This window comes from Brienomyrus brachyistius, chromosome 10, assembly GCF_023856365.1.
Source record: "Brienomyrus brachyistius isolate T26 chromosome 10, BBRACH_0.4, whole genome shotgun sequence".
Lineage (NCBI taxonomy): Eukaryota > Metazoa > Chordata > Actinopteri > Osteoglossiformes > Mormyridae > Brienomyrus > Brienomyrus brachyistius.
The window spans coordinates 29161262-29181968 of NC_064542.1; the positions used below are offsets into that span (position 1 = coordinate 29161262).

A 20707-nucleotide genomic window follows, 5' to 3' on the forward strand; every position below is an offset into this window, starting at 1 on the left:
AGCCGAGAGTAGCTCTGTCGCCATAGAACCTAAATAACCGTAATGACTTAATAAACTCAGGAACACGAATAGCACGCCAGGCAGTTTCTCTGTGTCCTTTGCCCCACGCTATACTTGCCTGTGGTCTCCACCATGGTTTGCTGCATGTGCTGCGTGGGGATGCTTCAATCACTCAGATAGTTTCATTCGAATTTGGGGGGGAAACAATCACTTTGTCTTTTTGTACATTGCAACCACAGTTTTATGTCATGAGGTATTAAAATGCATGATTTGATTATCAGTTTGATGATTATTATTATTAAAGAGAAATCGGCATGCCATAGGCTGCCAGCTAAAGAGTATCTTGCTATAAGAAAAGTAAAAGTAAAAAAAATTATAAGAAGCGTAACTTTAAATAAATTTCTGTGGTCTAATTGTAATTAGCTGAGAGAGGAATTTTATTATTCTTTTGCTTGAACGTACTCAACTTTCAGACGCCTGGAACAGATTACAAGCCAAGTGAGCTCTGGGAGGAAGAGAGAACAGGAACAGAGAAATGGTGCGTTGGGTGCATGATTTACATGGAAGAGGAAAAGGGTGGATAAAGCTCAGAGATGCCTGGGGTTAACATGGCATATTCTGCAAGCTTAGTACTAAGGGTGCAGCGGGTGGAGTCTCCGGTTTCCTTCCACTGTCCAGAAACATGCAACTTAAATGAACTGGAGTGCCTAAACTGACCGTATGTGTGACCCTGCAATGGCTGGCTGGTTCCTACTTTGTGTTATATGCAACGTATATAATATATTACATGTAAATGATTACTGTTGTACAATATGCGGCACGCGGAGTGGAGTCAGAGGAGCGGCAGTCAGGATATCGGGGAACAGCAACAGGAAACAGCTGGTGAACAAGGGGAACCCACACGAGGTTAACGAGGGGGCGTGGCACACGGAAGGAGCGTACGATTTTGGCAGAACAATTACTTGATGAATCGTGAGATTAATTAATTGACTCAATTATTGTTAAAATCGATAGCGATAGCCCTAAATAATAATAATAATAATAATAATAATAATAATAATAAATCAGGGATAAGGTAAAAGGTTCAGGCAGTGTATTGAAATGCAAAAACTCACATTATGCTTAATCAATTTACTGTTACACTTTGTTACAGAATAAAACATTCAAGCAAAAGTATTTATTGGAATGTTTCTGGAAAAACACCACATTCATTCATTAATAGTGCAGATACGATACACAGATGCAGATAGTGCAGATGAGCCACATTTTAATCTCTTCACAATAGAACTGGAACAGATTTTCAGAAAGACACAGAAATGGTTCAGCTTTATGCAGAAGAAGTTTATTCTTAGTGCTGCAGAGCAGAGCAACTTCGAAGTATTTAATCTTCTGCAAAAAAGGAAGCAGAAAAAGAAGGAAGAATGGTAATCATTTTATTATTATTTTATTGACAGTATTATGTATTATGGTAAGTTAAAAACAAGTAGATTTGACAGACAACTCCAACAGAATTAACTTATTCTAGCTAGAAGCAGAAGTCTTTACAAACACCCAGTGATCACCATCCCATCATCCTTTGCCCTCCTAACTGCAGGTGATATCCATATCCACACACCCTTTCAGTAGGGCTCAGCTTCCCATCTGCATTTCATATTACACCGAAGGGCATATGAAGAGTGCACAACCTCATCCCAGACAATCCAGTGTGATGTGAAGAGTGCACAACCTCATCCCAGACAATCCAGTGTGATGTGAAGAGTCCACAACCTCATCCCAGACAATCCAGTGTGATGTGAAGTGTACAGACTGATCCTAGAGAATCCAGTGTGATGTGAAGTGTGCACAGAGTCATCCTAGACAATCCAGTGTGATGTGGTGTGCACAGACTGATCCTAGAGAATCCAGTGTGATGTGAAGTGTGCACAGACTCATCCTAGACAATCCAGTGTGATGTGGTGTGCACAGACTGATCCTAGAGAATCCAGTGTGATGTGAAGTGTGCACAGACTCATCCTAGACAATCCAGTGTGATGTGAAGTGCGCACAGACTCATGCCAGACACTTCGATCTTTAATCAGGGGGCACATCAGTTGAAGGTGTAGAGGTTCAGACAAAATTAGTTCCTACAGAACCGCTGTTACTCTAGGTTAAATATTGCTTTTTAAGGCCATATACAGTGAGGAGAGTTCATGTCTTCATTTAGTTAACCACACCACACCCATCACTGCCGAATAGCAACGGTGTGTGGTTCAGTGGGTTATGCAACTGCCTGTGATTGGAAGATTCCTGGTTTGAGCCCTGGCCTCAGAAGAATAGTCACATGTCTGCTGGGCCCTTAAGCAAGGCCCTTAACCCCCTCAAAGATGCTTCAGGGGGGCTGAATGGACAGATGACCCTGCACTCGGATCCCAAGCTTGGCCCTCAACAGCATTCACACTGATCAACCATAACATTAAAATCAAAAATTGGGAACGATCTGAGCGACTTTAACAAGGGCCGAATTGTGATGGCTAGATGACTGGGTCAGATCAATTGATCTTGTGGGGTGTTCCCAGTACGCAGTGGTCAGTACCTACCAAAGGTTGGTGAATTGGTAATGGGATCATGGGCAGCCAAGGCTAATGCAGCTTGACGTACTGCAAAATTAGTTCGGGAATGGTATAAGGAATATGAAAAATAGTTCAATATGTTTGCTTGGCCTCCAAATTCCCCAGATCTCAATCAGATCTTGCATCTTTGGGACCTGCTGGACAAACAAGTCTGGTCCATGGGAACCTCACCTCACAACTTACGGGGCTTAAAGATCTGCTGCTAATTTCTAAGTGCCAGATACCACTGGACACCTTCAGAGGTCTTGCAGAATCCATGCCTCGGATCAGAACTGTTTTTGCAGCATGTGGGGGGGCCTACACAATAAGGTGCAGGCAGGTGCTTTAATATTACAGCTGATCGGTGTATGTATGTCTCAAAGGAGAGCATGATGGAATATGCAAAAAGAAGCATTCCGATGTACTTGTGCAAATGGCAACTAAAGCTGCATTTCACTCATCTATAAGGGGATTTTGATACAATGTAGCAGGAAACTCAAAAATTCACACTTTCTGTTCAAAGACTCATATTCGAATTAATATCCTGAAGCGACATGAGCTTTTTCTATATAACTTCCCCTACTAAAGTTAACAATGGAACAGCTATCCATTCGCATAAGTGCATAAGTCAGATTTCAACGTGCTGGCTGGTTGACCCTAATGGGAATTAAAGTAACCAATGAGAAGTAGGTTATTCCATCATGTGACTGACAATGCACAGTCATCCCTCTCACCAGGCAGACTTGAAAGCCACAATCCACTCCCAGGCCATGTTTGGAATGTCCACTTGTTCACTCACTCACTGTACAGTGTTTTCTATGTAGAACACTCACTAGGGGACAAGGGCAGACAGCGGTTGATATATTTTGGACACTAGGCGGATGTTACGCTGCCACATAACGTGTGATGGATAGTCGTAATTTTCCTCTCTGTTGTTTAAATGCCAGAATGTGGACATCAATGTTGCTATTTCTGTCAGTAAACATTTTAATTGACATACGTCTTAACAACACTGAAATAAAAATAAAATTTTACGACAAAAATATGTGAACTTTATTTACAATATACTTGACTGCACTGTATCCACCTATGCAAGCATTGTGGTGACTGCAGTTGTAACTATGGTATTATAGTCTAATCTTAAGTATACTGTATTCATTACCCATGCAAAGCAGTGAAATATATTAAAATATTTGTTTTTTAAGCAGCAGTAGCTCTGCCACTGTTGTTATAGCTCGTGTGCATGTATTTCATAAGTGAGCTCCTTAACAGCGGTTAATGGTCACGGTTCAGACTGCGTTGCTACGGGGCAGCGATGTGTGTTGTGTAGCTTTTCCAAGTTTTTCCAATCTGGTTCCGACACTCACACGGCAGCCCATAATGCACGATGGTCTAAGTCAGCCAATGTAGGGTACAGCTTCAATGCACTAGATTTTCGTGCGCCTTGCGATGACTTTATATGGCGCAATAATAGTGAATGATATGTAGAGTTGATAATTCGAACAGCACTACCAATTGGCTAATTCAATCGTGATATAGCGGACATTCTGAACACAGCCTCAGTTTGTGGTGTTTTAACAAGCATAGAACTTCCTGAACTCTATGAAAACCTAGTTAAACAGGCTGTATCTACCCTAGCAACATTCAGTCGAAACATCACACAGTAGTTACATTGACAAGGAGTTTTCTGGCTTTACAGTGCTGGTATGCGTCTCTCTGACTCTAGGTAGGATGGATGCTTGGGCGGATGACTCTGCTAGCTGTAGACAGAAGATAGCGCCTAGACTGACGAGGATGATGCTTGGAGATTCCTGGCTACTGGAGGTCATATAGCAAGTCCTGAATAATGGACACAAGTTCTTGAAAAGGTGGACGATCTTCCGGTTTCTGAAAGGGGACACGAGTAAGGGACGCGAAACAGTCAAACAAGGAAGGATTCGATCTGTGGTTGTATGGATTACTTACAGTGACTTACACAAGTAAGGGAGAAAACATTAAAACCACACACCTCATTCCAACAGGCGGCCATAATGCTGTACACTCTCTCATTAGCCAGTTGGGGGCGATAGAGACGAAGTCCACTGGAGAGTTTCTGTACTATCTCTGTGTTATTAAGGCGTTCATAGGGCATCTTGCCCAGAGTGTAGATTTCCCACATGAGAACGCCTAGTGAAGTAAAACCCAAGCAAACAAAACATGTCGTATTTAGTGGGGCTCAAGCAGCATTTCAAAGACCAGCTACGGTCATTCAGTTCATCTTTAGCAAGGCGGAAGCTTTGGGCTCCCATGATGCTGTCAGTTTTGGTGCATTTAAATATAAATATGCATAAAAAATACATAATCTGAAAATTAAATGGCGTGCATGGTCTCCCACAGTCCCCCACAGTCTCCCACAGTCCCCCACAGTCTCGCACAGTCCCCCACAGTCCCCCACAGTCTCCCACAGTCCCCCATAGTCCCCCACAGTCTTGCTGAAAACATACTTCACTGCACATGTCTATGTCTTTTACTTCTATAGTACATTTATTCTACTCTATAACCACACAGTGCAATTATGAATAAATATGTATTGTGAGGTAACATAAAAGTATTGCGAGATAAATGCTGAGGTTATATGAAATGATGCAGAGGTATTATAGTATTTTCTCGCCAAAGGATTATTTATTTTAATGTTACTATAATTTTTTTCTGCCATATGTTTTTCCTTCGATGTCCCTTTACGGTCTCCATACCTCTTTTAAGTCCTACTGCGAAATTTGATCATATTTTGGCAGAAAAACGCAATCCTGTCATTTATATTTATATATTTTGTGAAAAAATCTGTTGCTCGGAAGTAATTTGACCCTATTCAGGAATTCTGGCGTTCCCGAATTTTCCGGGTGTTATCAAAGCAGCCCGATTTAACAACAAACAGACACTTACCGAATGCCCAGACGTCAGACTTGCTGCTGAATTTGCAGTAGAGGAGGACTTCAGGTGGCGACCAGCGGACGGGGAACTTGGAGCCCTCAGAGCTGGTGTACTCATCGTCCAGGACGTACCTGGAAACAGTGGAGGTGGGACGGGTGAGTACCACCATTCGCAGGTTTCATGCCAAGATGGTTCAGTCTGGTACAGCGGCATATTTATTATTTTTTTCCAGGAAAGGCCTTACCTTGATAATCCAAAATCCGTGACTTTTACTGTTCCGTTTGCATCCACTAAGCAATTTCTGGCTGCCTGAAAGCAGAGCAGAAGCATTTAAAAGGGCTCACAGTAGCATCATCGGCCTATGGGAAGCAAATAATGAACCTCGGCTATAAACCTAGAAGGGTTCAAAGCTGAGTCACCTATATGCAAGACGAAGCCTAAAGCTACAAGCTTGGCTCTCACCAGGTCCCTGTGGAGGTACTGCTTCGACTCCAGGTAGGCCATGCCCTCACTCACATCCTTGCACATTTCCAGCAGCTGGATGGGATGTGGGCTCATGACTTCGCGGAGGTAGCTCAGCAAGCAGCCGTTGGACAGGAATTCGGTGACGATGTAGATGGGTCTCTGTTTGGTGCAGACGCCATATAGCTGCACGAGGTTGGTATGCTGGAGTTTCCTGGCAAAGGGAAGCCGAATAAAAGAGGAACACCTTTAGCATCCTGGGAGATGATGTTGCTGCACCCAGTCAGGTTCATCGTCAAGGCAGATAGCATAGTAGATAACAGCAAAAATCCTCATCCTCATCTCACAGTTTAGGGCTCTTGTGGCCCTGGAAGAAACTTAATCACATAATATCCCTAAATATTTTGCTGTGAAAATGCTGTAAAATCTATAAATTATAACCCCCAGAATGCACACACTCTAGTGTCACCTTAAGGAGTGGACCACACCTACATCATGACTTTAGCCTCTTCAATGAAGTCATCTTCTGACATGGAGCCCTCCTTGATCATCTTGATGGCCACATCATGCCGGCCCTGCCACTTGCCGTACTTCACCACCCCGAACTGCCCGCAGCCTAGGTCCTTGATGCAGGTCAGGTGACGTGGGTCAATCTCCCAGACCCCTGAAGTCAACAGAAGCAGACAAGAAAGGAATGTCAATATCAATACCTTGTGATGAAGCTTTTAGATCAGGCAGTGCATAGGACAGCCCCCTACAGCTCAAGGCACCAAATGCTGTCTTTGCTGTTCTTCAGACTCTAATCATGCAGTTAAGCAACAGGCAGGGTCACCCATCCTTCTAACCGTGACATTTTGGCCTCCATAAGCCTGGCTCCATGCCTTACTCACCATATCCAAGGCCAGCCGTAGACGGAGCATTTTGGGTCTTGTTTGACACAACATACTTCAGCCTGCTCACCATTCCTTTGGATAGAACACACAGCCATATGATCACCAACATTATTATTACAAAAGGATGTTATTTGACGTAGTTTGGGTTCCAGGTGAGAGAGACGCAGGAGCGGTCCTGTGAGGAATCCAACCTGCGGCATTGTGCTGGTGGTATTTAATGAGATCAGATATCGTGTCGAAGTAGTGCCTCTCGGCGAGGTAGAACTGGCCCTGCTGATTCGTACAAATGTTGTAGTGTCTGCATGCAGGTGCTGCATCGCTTGAAGGCCAGAGAGAGAAGAGCAACGTTTCAGAAGCAGGACATGACAGTTCAGGTGTCAACATGGCGGGTGGCAGAGTTCCAGAGAAAAGATAACTTGTTATCTGCTGATAAAACATGTTCATCAGAACGTCATTAACCCCAGAGTGGCAAGGAACCAAATATGGATTTTGCATAAAGAGATTTACATGTCTTTGCAAGCTCAGACTTCTCAGTAAGCTATGGTCACGTGTACAGACGCACGCTCGCATATTCATATGCTGATATACTCATACACACTCATATGCTCATACACTCATACACACTCATATGCTCATACACTCATACACACTCACACACTTCATATGGACGTTTGAACTCACCCTCCACCCTTAGTGAACACGGAGACGGTGTACTTCCCAGCCTTGCTAGAGTCCCGTACCAGAAAGCCGCCATCTTTGTTCTGCAGGACAAATGCAAATAGCGTGATGTGCAGGCGGCATGAAGCTTTGGCGGGCGTGTACACATCCACGGCATCTCTAAGGGCAGCGTCAGTGACAGACGTGTGCGGTGATGTGATGGATCCACTGATGTGGGATAGTGATCCTCACTTAACCTGCATGTGCATTTACTGCTCCTGCAGACCATAGCTGTGTCCCAATTCAGGGGCTGTATCTATATAGTCTTCGTAGGCTGTGTCCTCCTAAATCTGCACAGTGAATCCTGGGAAAGATTGAGCCATGAAGGATTCATTGGGTGGATTCTTAGCAGCCTGGCAAAAGAAGGAAGCATTTCTCCCCCCCTTGCAAAGGGACAGCCTTGTCCCATCGCTGCGACGCAGTTGGTCTTTGAATGCAGCTGTAAAATGCTGCAGCCCCTGAATTGGGACACAGTTTATGTCACAAACACACAAGTTTCAAGAAGCTACTAACTCAGACAGGGTTAGCAGAGGCAGCTTATATTAAACGTGGCGTTTGTGATTGGTTATAGCCGCTGTTAGCAGTTGTCCATATTTCCATTCCCTATGCAGTTGATCCTCAGCCGACCTGGCTGCTAACTGGCAAGGCTGACACCAGTAGCTAAATGGTAAACTGGCAATGTAAAACAGGAAGAGAATGAAAAAAATGCTCGTCTGCACTTCCATATGTGAGAACAACGTCTTGAAGAACCACAACAAGGCTGTGGTGGAAGATGAGGGAGCCCACAGGTCGCCCGCCTTTACCTCCTTCCTCAGCAGGTTCTCTGCTTGGCTGCGGTTCATGTTCTTGCAGTACCATCTGCAGAGTGAATAAGGGCAGGAGGAAGTCTGTGTTTTTTCTATGTGCGCTGACCATAACGAACTTTTAGCAGAACAACCATTGAGTTTAACTAGACACAAAATATCTGGGACCCAGATCTTTGCCCATACGCTTATGTAAATCAACCTTTGTTTGCCATTTTCAGAGCACCATCGGACTGCTAAGCAAATTCCTGGGGGTTGGTTAAGGGTGTTCAGTTGTTGGTGAGAAGGTTTCATATGGTCTTACTTACTCAAACTGCTCAAGTCCATTCTGAACTTCACTGACGAAATTGCTAGGAATGTAGCCCTCATTTCTGTAGAAAAAACAAAAAATACAAATGACAGCCTTACCCGTGCAAAGTCAGTCTAAGTCTTTTGCTTTACTCAGATACTTTAAACATTTAACAAATGTCTAGTTACAACAAATGAATTGTCATTCAGTACAGTAACCTTACTCTGAAATTCACTGTAGAGTTGACTGTTTGAAAAGGGGGTCATGCTTAGATGATCAAGGGACACTTTATATATTTTCTGACAGCAAAAAGATATGACAATCTGGTCTTTAAATGTGTTTGAAAGCTGATCTCTATTAATAGTAACTACTGCCACTTCCTGTGGAAAATCACAACTCTAGGTGTACTTTCGTCTGTTAACCTCTTCGGTTTGTTTCTTATTGGAGAAAGTTCATTACTACCTTCAAGACCCAGACGTCTTCTTGACTTTTTACGGGAACGAAGGTCATCAAAATGACATCATTCACATCAAGGTGTGAATGAATATCTTATGATTTGGACAGTGTGACTTGGCACTTAACCATCTCTCCTATTTGACTCTCCCTGCCGGCACCTGGAGGATGGGCTCCCCCTTTGAGTCTGGTCCCTCCCAAGGTTTCTTCCTTGCCACTGTCGCCTTTGGCTTACTCACTGGGGGCTTTGGGTGAGGATGCTGTAAAGCACTTTGAGATGATGTAATGTCGTGAAACTGCGCTATACAAAAATTAATTTTTTGTTTGTTTGTTGTTGTATGTTGGAAGGACCAGCACCATCATGCATGCTGGCTATCCGCGGGCATGGAGCCCACACCCACCCGTATCTATCCTTGGCCTTCCACCAGTTGGCACTCTCCTTTGCCAGGACAGTGTACTCTTCTCCTTTCCTCAGCTCCAGGTCCTGTTCGCTCTGAGGTACATAGTCATACTCTGCGATGACCTTCATTTCCAAAGGCGTGGCAGGCTGAGGGGGCTCTGCGGGCAACGGCTGGAGGGGCAATGGCCTTGAATTCTTCTCCTGTGTGACAGGGAGAAGGTGGGGGATGGAATGTCAGGTGACCAGGGGACTGATGCAAGGGAGTCTTTCAAAGTTCAAATGTAATGAGACCAACCTGGTTTGGAGTTGGGGGGAGCGGCTTCCTGGACTTCCTGGAAACCTGGGCTGAGAATACTTTACAGAAACAGAGGGAAAGAGAAAGATAATGTTGGGCTCACAATCCTTCACAGAAAGAGAGGGAGAGAAAGAGAATGTTGGGCTCACAATCCTTCACAGAAAGACAGGTAGAGAAAGATAATGTTGGGCTCACAATCCTTCACAGAAAGACAGGGAGAGAAAGATAATGTTGGGCTCACAATCCTTCACAGAAAGAGAGGGAGAGAAAGAGAATGTTGGGCTCACAATCCTTCACAGAAAGAGAGGGAGAGAAAGAGAATGTTGGGCTCACAATCCTTCACAGAAAGAGTAACAGAATGCTGGACTAAGAATCCTTCACAGAAAGAGAGGGAAAACCACATCAGCATCACTCTGCCTCATGGGCACCAGGCTCAATCTGCCCCTTTTAAAATGGCTCCTACTAGCACAGCGAAAAGTTATTTATCTCAGCTTAATTTATCTCAATCATATTTATTGCACAGTACGTTGTTTCTACAGTGGGGCAAAAAAGTATTTGGTCAGCCACCGATTGTGCAAGTTCTCCCACTGAAAATGATGGCAGAGGTCAGTAATTTTCATCATAGGTACACTTCAACTGTGAGAGACAGAATGTGAAAAAAAAATCCATGAATTCACATGGTAGGATTTTTAAAGAATTTATTTGTAAATTAGGGTGGAAAATAAGTATTTGGTCAATTCAAACAAGGAAAATCTCTGGCTCTCACAGACCTGTAACGTCTTCTTTAAGAAGCTTTTCTGTCCTCCACTCGTTACCTGTCTTAATGGCACCTGTTCAAACTCATTATCTGTATAAAAGACACCTGTCCACAGCCTCAAACAGTCAGACTCCAAACTCCACTATGGCCAAGACCAAAGAGCTTTCGAAGGACACCAGGAAAAGAATTGTAGACCTGCACCAGACTGGGAAGAGTGAATCTACAATAGGCAAGCAGCTTGGTGTGAAAAAATCAACTGTGGGAGCAATTATCAGAAAATGGAAGACATACAAGACCACTGATAATCTCCCTCGATCTGGGGCTCCACGCAAGATCTCATCCCGTGGGGTCAAAATGATCATGAGAACGGTGAGCAAAAATCCCAGAACCACACGGGGGGACCTGGTGAATGACCTGCAGAGAGCTGGGACCAAAGTAACAAAGGTCACCATCAGTAACACACTACAACGGCAGGGAATCAAATCCTGCAGTGCCAGACGTGTTCCGCTGCTGAAGCCAGTGCATGTCCAGGCCCGTCTGAAGTTTGCCAGAGAGCACATGGATGATACAGCAGAGGATTGGGAGAATGTCATGTGGTCAGATGAAACCAAAGTAGAACTTTTTGGTCTAAACTCAACTCGTCGTGTTTGGAGGAAGAAGAATACTGAGTTGCATCCCAAGAACACCATACCTACTGTGAAGCATGGGGGGGGAAACATCATGCTTTGGGGCTGTTTTTCTGCTAAGGGGACAGGACGACTGATCCGTGTTAAGGAAAGAATGAATGGGGCCATGTATCGTGAGATCTTGAGCCAAAACCTCCTTCCATCAGTGAGAGCTTTGAAGATGAAACGTGGCTGGGTCTTCCAACATGACAATGATCCCAAACACACTGCCCGGGCAACAAAGGAGTGGCTCCGTAAGAAGCATTTGAAAGTCCTGGAGTGGCCTAGCCAGTCTCCAGACCTCAACCCCATAGAAAATCTGTGGAGGGAGTTGAAAGTCCGTGTTGCTCGGCGACAGCCCCAAAACATCACTGCTCTCGAAGATCTGCATGGAGGAATGGGCCAAAATACCAGCTACTGTGTGTGCAAACCTGGTAAAGACCTATAGTAATCGTTTGACCTCTGTTATTGCCAACAAAGGTTATGTTACAAAGTATTGAGTTGAATTTTTGTTATTGACCAAATACTTATTTTCCACCCTAATTTACAAATAAATTCTTTAAAAATCCTACCATGTGAATTCATGGATTTTTTTTTCACATTCTGTCTCTCACAGTTGAAGTGTGCCTATGATGAAAATTACTGACCTCTGCCATCATTTTCAGTGGGAGAACTTGCACAATCGGTGGCTGACCAAATACTTTTTTGCCCCACTGTAAGTATGTATACTTTAGTCTTTTGACTAGTCTTTATTACATAAATTGTTATGAAGGCTGAGCAAACATCACACACTGTCAAATACAGTGATGCAACTAGTAATCTGTAGAGATTTTAATTCAGCATATCGAAAGATTTCCTAGATAAAATGCTGCATTTTGACTCTGTGTGAAGGGAAAAATATTTTAAGTGTGTCATACATTTTATCACAAAATAACAGAAAAGCTTGTGGTCTTCAGTCTAATAATATCTGCTTGCTTCTGCTTGGGTTTCTCTGTTCCTATATGAAGGGGAAGGTGATGTGAAATTTAGCCAATGAGTAACAGGAGTTTATGTAACTAATAGAAACAAATATAAACACACACAGACACATGAAACGGCGCAGGATCGGGGTGAAGCGTGAGCCTCTGCAGAAGATCTGAGAAGCACTGACCAGTGCTGCGGGTCTCCAGCACCTTACAGCCCATGGCTTGCTTGACCTCCTGATGACAGCACAGCCAGACGCCGTCCACCCAGAAGCAGGGGTGATACTTGGGCAGTAGGTCCTTATTGTACTTCACCTCTGGTGTGAGACAGGCATGGGAAAAGGGGGGAGCATTAGAGCATGGGAAAGGGTGGGCTTCTTTCTGCCACGCCCAGGCGAGGGCAAATCCGTCTCTGTCCACGCCTTACTGACCTTGCTTCAGCACATGTATCCATCTCTTCCGGATCTCTTCCGTCTTGGCAAAGATATACAGTGGCCCTTCATCGTAAATGATCTGTCACGGGGGGGGGGGGTAAATGTTATCATTTCCTGTTTCTTTTAAGTTGGGGTTGCATGGTGGAACAGTGGGTAGTACTATTACCCCCCCCCACATGATGAAGTGGGGGTTCAAATCCCTCTGCTTTGTGTGCGTGAAGGTCACATGTTCTACACATGTTCTAAGTCTGTTTCCTCCCATGTCCAGAGACACACGGTGAAGTTAGGCTTACCCATAATGTGCCCCCAGTGAGGTTCCACAGCTCCCTGCCATCTTGTCCAGAATGGAGGAATGGATTCTTCTCACCATGTAAACTAACGGCCCACTACACTATCATCTTCCACTTATAATAAAAAAAAAAAAATTTATCTGAGCCTTAAATGAGCCTACCATTTGTTTGTTGATTTAACCTTTTCATCCAAAAAGATTTTCTACGATTTTTTTTTTCACTATGCAACTGAGATAAACCACCCACTAAGCTCCACACTAATCAGCATATATGACAGAATATAACATTCTGGAGAGCTGCAGAGAGCACTGCGATACCCCCGAATTCAGACCCTGCACGTCGCCTCTAACCCAATGCCTAGTTCTCTGCCACCCAAGATAACAGAGCTTGTCAGGCAGAAGGTAAGTGCTGAAGTAAGGGTGCACTTCCTGTTGTCAGACCAAATATGGTTTCGGATCTGGATGCCACAGTGAGTTCAGCCCTGGGCCTGCAGATCCCTATCAATATTAAAGACACATTTCGCTTCCCTTTAAATGTCCCTGCCAGCCTCACTGCCTGGTGCTGGACTTTATTATCTGTTTGCGATACTTTACTGATATTGTTAAATGATCAGTTATTTAAGGTAGGGAGCTGTGATGGCTGAGAGGTTAAGGCATTAAACTTGAACTCCACTGAGGTTTCCCCACACAGGTTTGAACCCCAGTGGCATGGGGAAGTTCAGTGTGGTGACCAGGAGGTTAGAACGCTGTGCCTGTGTTTGGAAGGTTGTTGGTTCACTTCCCAGGTTAGATGGGCTTTGGGTGAGTGCTAAGTAAATGTACAGTCGCTCAGCCCACAGAATTCCCACGAAAGGCCCACATGCTTACAAACCACGGATTACATGACAATCCCCAGTTACTTTCTGCTTCCCTGTAACCAAGGAGACATGAGAGAACAGACGTTCTGAAAACTTTCTGGCATTTTCATGGCCATATTGAATCTCTGCCTGAGAAAGTCTCACCTATTTTAAAAACATTCAGGTCTCCAATATAAACAAAGTAACCAGTTATAACCATCTACAGATGATGTCATATCACTGGTACCCCATTCCAATGTGGCTCACTCGGACAATAAGGACATAATTTAACACCTCAGCTGAGGGCAGACCACTGGCGATGAAGCTATGAAAAGGATCATTAGGTTAAAGCTCCGATGTGTCATCATCACAGACAACCTGAGCCGTCTGCGGTGTGAGGAGTCCTCCTGGGCAGTGAGGTGCACCTGTCTCACTGTGCTAAGCGTGATAAAAGCTGAGCTGTCTGCGGTGTGAGGAGTCCTCCTGGGCAGTGAGGTGCACCTGTCTCACTGTGCTAAGCCTGATAAAAGCTGAGCTGTCTGCGGTGTGAGGAGTCCTCCTGGGCAGTGAGGTGCACCTGTCTCACTGTGCTAAGCCTGATAAAAGCTGAGCTGTCTGCGGTGTGAGGAGTCCTCCTGGGCAGTGAGGTGCACCTGTCTCACTGTGCTAAGCCTGATGAAAGCTGAGCTGTCTGCGGTGTGAGGAGTCCTCCTGGGCAGTGAGGTGCACCTGTCTCACTGTGCTAAGCGTGATAAAAGCTGAGCTGTCTGCGGTGTGAGGAGTCGTCCTGGGCAGTGAGGTGCACCTGTCTCACTGTGCTAAGCGTGATAAAAGCTGAGCTGTCTGCGGTGTGAGGAGTCCTCCTGGGCAGTGAGGTGCACCTGTCTCACTGTGCTAAGCGTGATAAAAGCTGAGCTGTCTGCGGTGTGAGGAGTCCTCCTGGGCAGTGAGGTGCACCTGTCTCACTGTGCTAAGCCTGATAAAAGCTGAGCTGTCTGCGGTGTGAGGAGTCCTCCTGGGCAGTGAGGTGCACCTGTCTCACTGTGCTAAGCCTGATAAAAGCTGAGCTGTCTGCGGTGTGAGGAGTCCTCCTGGGCAGTGAGGTGCACCTGTCTCACTGTACTAAGCGTGATAAAAGCTGAGCTGTCTGCGGTGTGAGGAGTCCTCCTGGGCAGTGAGGTGCACCTGTCTCACTGTGCTAAGCGTAATAAAAGCTGAGCTGTCTGCGGTGTGAGGAGACCTCCTGGGCAGTGAGGTGCACCTGGGTCACTGTGCTAAGCGTGATAAAAGCTGAGCTGTCTGCGGTGTGAGGAGTCCTCCTGGGCAGTGAGGTGCACCTGTCTCACTGTGCTAAGCGTGATAAAAGCTGAGCTGTCTGCGGTGTGAGAAGTCCTCCTGGGCAGTGAGGTGCACCTGTCTCACTGTGCTAAGCGTGATAAAAGCTGAGCCGTCTGCGGTGTGAGGAGTCCTCCTGGGCAGTGAGGTGCACCTGTCTCACTTTGCTAAGCCTGATAAAAGCTGAGCCGTCTGCGGTGTGAGGAGTCCTCCTGGGCAGTGAGGTGCACCTGTCTCACTGTGCTAAGCCTGATAAAAGCTGAGCTGTCTGCGGTGTGAGGAGACCTCCTGGGCAGTGAGGTGCACCTGGGTCAGCCCACCTGGAATGGGTAGAGCCTTTCTGAGGGGGCATTCAGCTCCGGCTCCACGTTCTCCACACACTTGATCTTCTCCAGGTCCACAGACCCCTTCAAACTTTTCTTCTTCTATGTGTGTGAACAGAAAGAGGACATGAATATACCAAAGGGCTTTAACTCCCCAGTACCCAATTCCTGTGCACATACCCCTTTCTCCACATCATAGTCGTAGTAGGAGAGCTTCCCCTGCTTCAGGGTGAAAAACCTTTCCTTGTAGTTCAGTGGAGAGGTTTTCTTCTTCTGCTGAGAACGTTTAATGAAAAAGTCCTCTAGGATGATGTCCCCCATTGTGGAGTCAGCTCTGTCCCCTTACCTGAACACAAAGAATATGGGAATCGGTTCTGATAACTGTATACAAGTCTGATCCACATACTGAACTTGTGACTGGACAAGTCGAGGTGGCGCCCTAGGCAAGCCGTACCTACAGAGCCCCCTACAGAGTCTGCGACCCCTAAGAAGGTGGCGTCCTAGCTGGTCACCTAATGGGTTGGCGGGCACTGCATGGTAGCAGAAATTTATAGTTCTGAAGATAGCCTGGTTTGAACCCCCTGAAACTCATAGCATCCAGAAGTCCAAATATACACCCTGTCATTTCTCAGTGGCAAATTTTTAGCATATCAGAGTGCGTACAGCTCTGCAAAAAATTAAGGGGCCGCAGCAAAATTTTCAGCTTCACTCATTTCTCAATTTATGCGTATGCACCCATGTAAAATGCCTCTTCTGAACTGTCCTATCAGAGCACTCCACACCACTTAAGGTTTCCCCTTCTCTTTGAAGGTCACCTGAGGTCATCCTCTGATGAGGCTCTACCGGATAAGTTGACGGTCACCTCTGGCATTAGAAAGCCGCTTTCTCCCTCTACCTGGCTGGTTTCTGGTCGTTCCCAGTGTATCCTGCTTCACCTTATTCTTGTGTGCTGCTGTCTTAGAAATTTTGAACATGAAAGCACCATGCCACTCAGAACCAGGATAAATCCAGGAGTTAAAAATGCAGATATATATTTATTTATTATTATTTTAAAGTATACTGTGGTCTCAGTTTTTTCCAGAGCTGTATACAACATTAGAGTACACAGTAATACACACTCACAGATTTGTAATTATATCTTTGTGGGGACTCTCCATTCACTTCTATGGGGAAAACTAGAATTTCAAAATGTCGACCTTAACCTCTACCCAGGCCAGCCTTAATGATAAGTACCCAAACAAAATACTTTTAGCATTTTTAGTTTTTTTGTTTGCATTCTCAAATCTTTGTGAGGACCTGACAATGGTCCCCACAATGTAAAAATACGTTTTTATTACATTGTGGGGAACATATGGTACTCACTATGTAATATGGACATAATACAGATGTATAAGTTAGTTTTTACGACCCCACACGTTCGCGCATTCTGTTCACATTTGGAAAAAAATTGTAACGCTTAATCCCCCCGCGGACATCAAAAGGATGGAAACCCCTATGTCGCAGAAACCTGCGGTATCTTTACCAACTGCAAAAAAACAGGATAATGAACAACACAGGAAGTTCTCACAAAATGGAGAAGCACTTTACCTGAGGAACTTCGGTAAAGCTTTTCTCTATGCAAAAAAAGGTGAAAGCAAAACTGGAAAATTATTCTAGTTATCCGAGATCGATGTATCGGATTACAGGAAACATCGGAACCAGCATGCATCGTGCGATGTGCATGTCACTATTCTCGACTGAAAGTCACACCACTGCTTCAGGGGAACCGCTGGATAAGGTGTGACCATTCACACCAGCCCCAGCGAAGCGCCTTCGCACGTCGGCTTTGCACACAGACAAAGGAGCGTTGCGCTTACAGTCATGCCTGCCTTGTACATAATCATTCCCAATATTAAGCACCTCACTCCAAAAATGTACAGATCTCACTACCAATCAATAGCCTTATTTTGAATTGCACGTATGAATAATCTATCTACATTCACTGATTGTCTGATTGCCAAGAGGCAGCTCCGGCTCCCCACCGCCCACAGGCACCTGCCATTCAAGCCTATTTGCCGGTACATGTAAATATGCAAATCAATTAAGTTACAGCCTGTTATTCTCAGCTTCCATACGAAACCTGACTTAATCTTACTGAAAACAATGCGTTTTGCCTTGTGCAAATACAGGCATGCGAAGTGAGTAATATATGCAATGCGAATTTCGGTAATATTGGTCACACTCTTCCCGTCATATAATTAGCAATCGTTACAATATTCACCATAATCCCAAACCACAATTAGTTGTTGTGGGGGAGGACAGATGTACCATTTGGTCCAATACTCCTCAATCAGTCGAAAGGAAAATGCTAGCAGTTTAGACAAGTTTTACTGTGATGAATTTGGCTACAAACTTTTTAAGAAATGACGTAGGTCTATTTTCGAGACGCGATCAGTCACAGTCACTGGGCAACATTGAAACCATAAACCGGTCTTTTTAAGGGTAACATATTACAAAGAAACGTAAGAAACCTCGTTTTGAATTTAACGATACTTGTTTAGCTAAGCAATTAAACCAAGCCTACCTTTCCTTCACTGATAGACCACGTATTGCAGCTTACTGCCCATGTTTTGATACAGTAGTTACACGCAGGCTTACTTTTTAACCTCCCCAGTCATTTCCTGGTCTTGTGCTTGTTCATTGACACCTTCACCAGACATGTTACAAAAGGTTTGCTTGTCTCTAAAATGTCCTTTTTTCGTGCATCATACTAGTCGGTGGCTTTAGGACACCAAACGGACCCATTGTTAAGGGACAGTAAAAACCACATTTCTGCTTATGGTAGAGTGACGGGAATGGAGATAATGGTGGGAGAGACTGCTGGAAATGGCTGGCAGTCACGCAGGAAGTTAACTTTCAAATTTTAGTGCCCTTGGTGTGACGGCCAGGTGTTGATGTAGCTTTCCTGTTAAAAAACAATCCCTTGTGTACTTTTCCCATTAGCAACTTACGTTCAGTTATACGGTTCAGTTATATGGTCCTAGTATGTAAGTTACTAACATTGTTAGTGATTATGCTTTTGGGAAATGTACCCCCCCGAAGTGTGAATAAGCAATGTGCATCCCCTGGTTCACATACAGGGGCAGCGCCAGGGGGGCATTGGGGGGGAGGGGGCTAAAGCACCCACTGGAAACTGCTGAGCACCCCCAGTAACATCCCTGCAAATGTAACATCCATCCATCCATCCATTTTCCAAACCGCTTATCCTACTGGGTCACGGGGGGTCCGGAGCCTATCCCGGAAGCAATGGACATGAGGCAGGGAACAACCCAGGATGGGGGGCCAGCCCATCGCAGCAAATGTAACATCACCGGAAAAAAAATTAAGCGCCACATCGCATGAAGAGATGTGTGTGCTCCTCTTGCAAGTTCAGCGAATGGCACCCAATTGTTTTACAGCGTTTTGAAAATGGACCGATGCCTTGTATCTTTGCCAGCAAAAGACCAATCAAATAATAGACTCATTCGTAGTAACAGGTGGACTCTGCTCTTTTTAAAGGTGAGTGAAATGATGCTACCTTAAAATGTGGCATTTATGCAATAGCACATTTACTATTGCTCACCGAAAAGCACCCTGTCCAAATGCATTAGCTCCTCTGAAGCACTCTTCTACAAAATATGCTGGTACATTTGTAAGGTTTCAATCTGATCTACACTGTGTGTGTGCCCTACACTGTCTGGGATAGGCTCCAGCACTCTCACAGACGTGCCCACCAGCAGAGGATGGATGAGATGTGGATGTATTTGCATATTAGGGATTTTCTTGTATGAAAAGTCACAGTTGCTGTTAGAAGCGCACAAGATGTCAGACAGCCTTCTGAAATCAACAGGCAGTGGCAAGGAGCCAAACACTGCAAATCAACCTAGTCAAAGTACTTGTGTTTATCGTTTGATCATTAAAACAAGTAGAGAATTCGCAGCTTTTGAAGACTGGGGAGATAGTTTCATGATTTCAGAGTCTCTGACTGGCAGACAGCAAAACACGCCACAAAACACTAAGAAAAGAGCACCTACTGCTATATGCAACCACACAGCGAAGTGGGCTGGGCTGCAGTTTGCTGGCTGCCTGATGGAAACCTTTCACCCAAAATCGGCTGCAATGTTTAAGACCATGTCGGTCAGATAAGTCCTCCCCTAGCTACCCAGATTACTTCAGTGTCCATCGATCTGTTACTAAAACGACTCTGAAATAAGTTGAGCTCTGGGTTCTCTTTTAGCAATTTTCTTCAGGAAAGTTTGTTTCTTCCTGTCCTACTGAAGCAGCCAGTTGAAGACGTTGGCGATGACTGCCTCTGTCCGATAATTCCTGCACTCTTTGCCCTCGAGAGACCTTGCTGACATAATATGATCATGCAGAGAACAACTGGTCAGTATTTGACGAAAGACTCCTATCATCAGAAAATCACCCATAAATTTTATGCACCACGGACTAGCCGTCTCATCTAAATAACACAGAGCAGGCCGGTCCTTCACTTGTCACCTATTAAATACTACATAATATTATAGTATTACTTATAAATAACTTCAGGTCTGTCAAATTTATGCAATCCAATTAGATATGAAGTAACTTTTTTATCTACTTGGTTGCACTGCATATAGGCCTATTCAGATACCAGTACCATTAAGTACCATTAATCACCCCCATACCCCTTTCCCCTCCCCAGACAGTGGGTACTGTTCACACCATAATCCCTCTCCACCTCTCACTCCATCACACTTACCCCCGGGACTCGTCACAGTCAGAGCGGACGAGAAACGCTGAGCGCTGTGGCGTAGCACCAAGGGGGCGGCGGCGGCGGCGTGTCTAGCCCGTCTGCACTATGTCGGTGCAGGACACGGACGCCAAGCAGCACCCACCACACACAAAAGCCGCTTTCATTTCCTCTTTTTTGCTTCCTGGTTATTTTTCTTATCATACGAGTGAGCTTATAGTAAGGGGCTGTTAAATTGTTTCATATTTAGTTTCATGGTTTTAATTTACAATATACCATATTAGACGTTTTGAGCCAATATAAAACACGAAAAGCACATTTCTGCAACTTTAGAGAAAACAGCATATTTTATTTATATTTATATATTTATTTATCTATAATAATTTATCTTAGTATGTAGTGGTGTTTATATTAGGTATAAATCTGAGATATAACTTTAAAATGAAAAAGCGACAGTTCATCTTAAACTTTTTTTTTTCTCAAACTTAAAAGGTATATACAGCAAACACCCCCGGATTACTTTTATTGTTTATTAATTCCTCCAGG

General features: G+C 44.6%; 1 protein-coding gene across 2 annotated transcripts; it reads right to left on the bottom strand.

Annotated features, from left to right (window-relative positions):
* Positions 1 to 1320: 1320 nt before the first annotated feature.
* btk (Bruton agammaglobulinemia tyrosine kinase) lies at positions 1321 to 20356 on the bottom strand. Of its 2 annotated transcripts, none has more exons than XM_049028632.1 (18): positions 20171 to 20356; positions 15592 to 15757; positions 15409 to 15513; positions 12626 to 12707; positions 12383 to 12511; positions 9811 to 9869; positions 9517 to 9716; positions 8682 to 8744; positions 8374 to 8428; positions 7535 to 7614; positions 7045 to 7172; positions 6851 to 6925; positions 6453 to 6624; positions 5961 to 6174; positions 5743 to 5807; positions 5511 to 5629; positions 4597 to 4754; positions 1321 to 4475 (listed from the first exon to the last, which is right to left on the bottom strand). In XM_049028632.1, the coding sequence occupies exons 2-18, from the start codon at positions 15730 to 15732 to the stop codon at positions 4404 to 4406; spliced, it is 1917 nt and encodes a 638-aa protein (XP_048884589.1). In that variant the 5' UTR covers positions 15733 to 15757; positions 20171 to 20356; the 3' UTR covers positions 1321 to 4403. The 2 variants fall into 2 exon arrangements, with proteins under 2 accessions (XP_048884589.1, XP_048884590.1); XM_049028633.1 differs by lacking the exon at positions 20171 to 20356 and adding an exon at positions 17975 to 18072.
* Between the last annotated feature and the right edge of the window lie 351 nt (positions 20357 to 20707).

Bases quoted from the DNA above. Each gene is read 5' to 3' on its own strand.
- btk (XM_049028632.1), bottom strand. From the start codon at position 15,732: ATGGGGGACATCATCCTAGAGGACTTTTTCATTAAACGTTCTCAGCAG. The intron at 9,717-9,810 runs GTTGGTCTCATT...CCTGTCACACAG, and splicing joins TCCCCCCAACTCCAAACCAG to GAGAAGAATTCAAGGCCATT. The intron at 6,175-6,452 runs GTAGGTGTGGTC...TCCCTTTGCCAG, and splicing joins GAAGAGGCTAAAGTCATGAT to GAAACTCCAGCATACCAACC.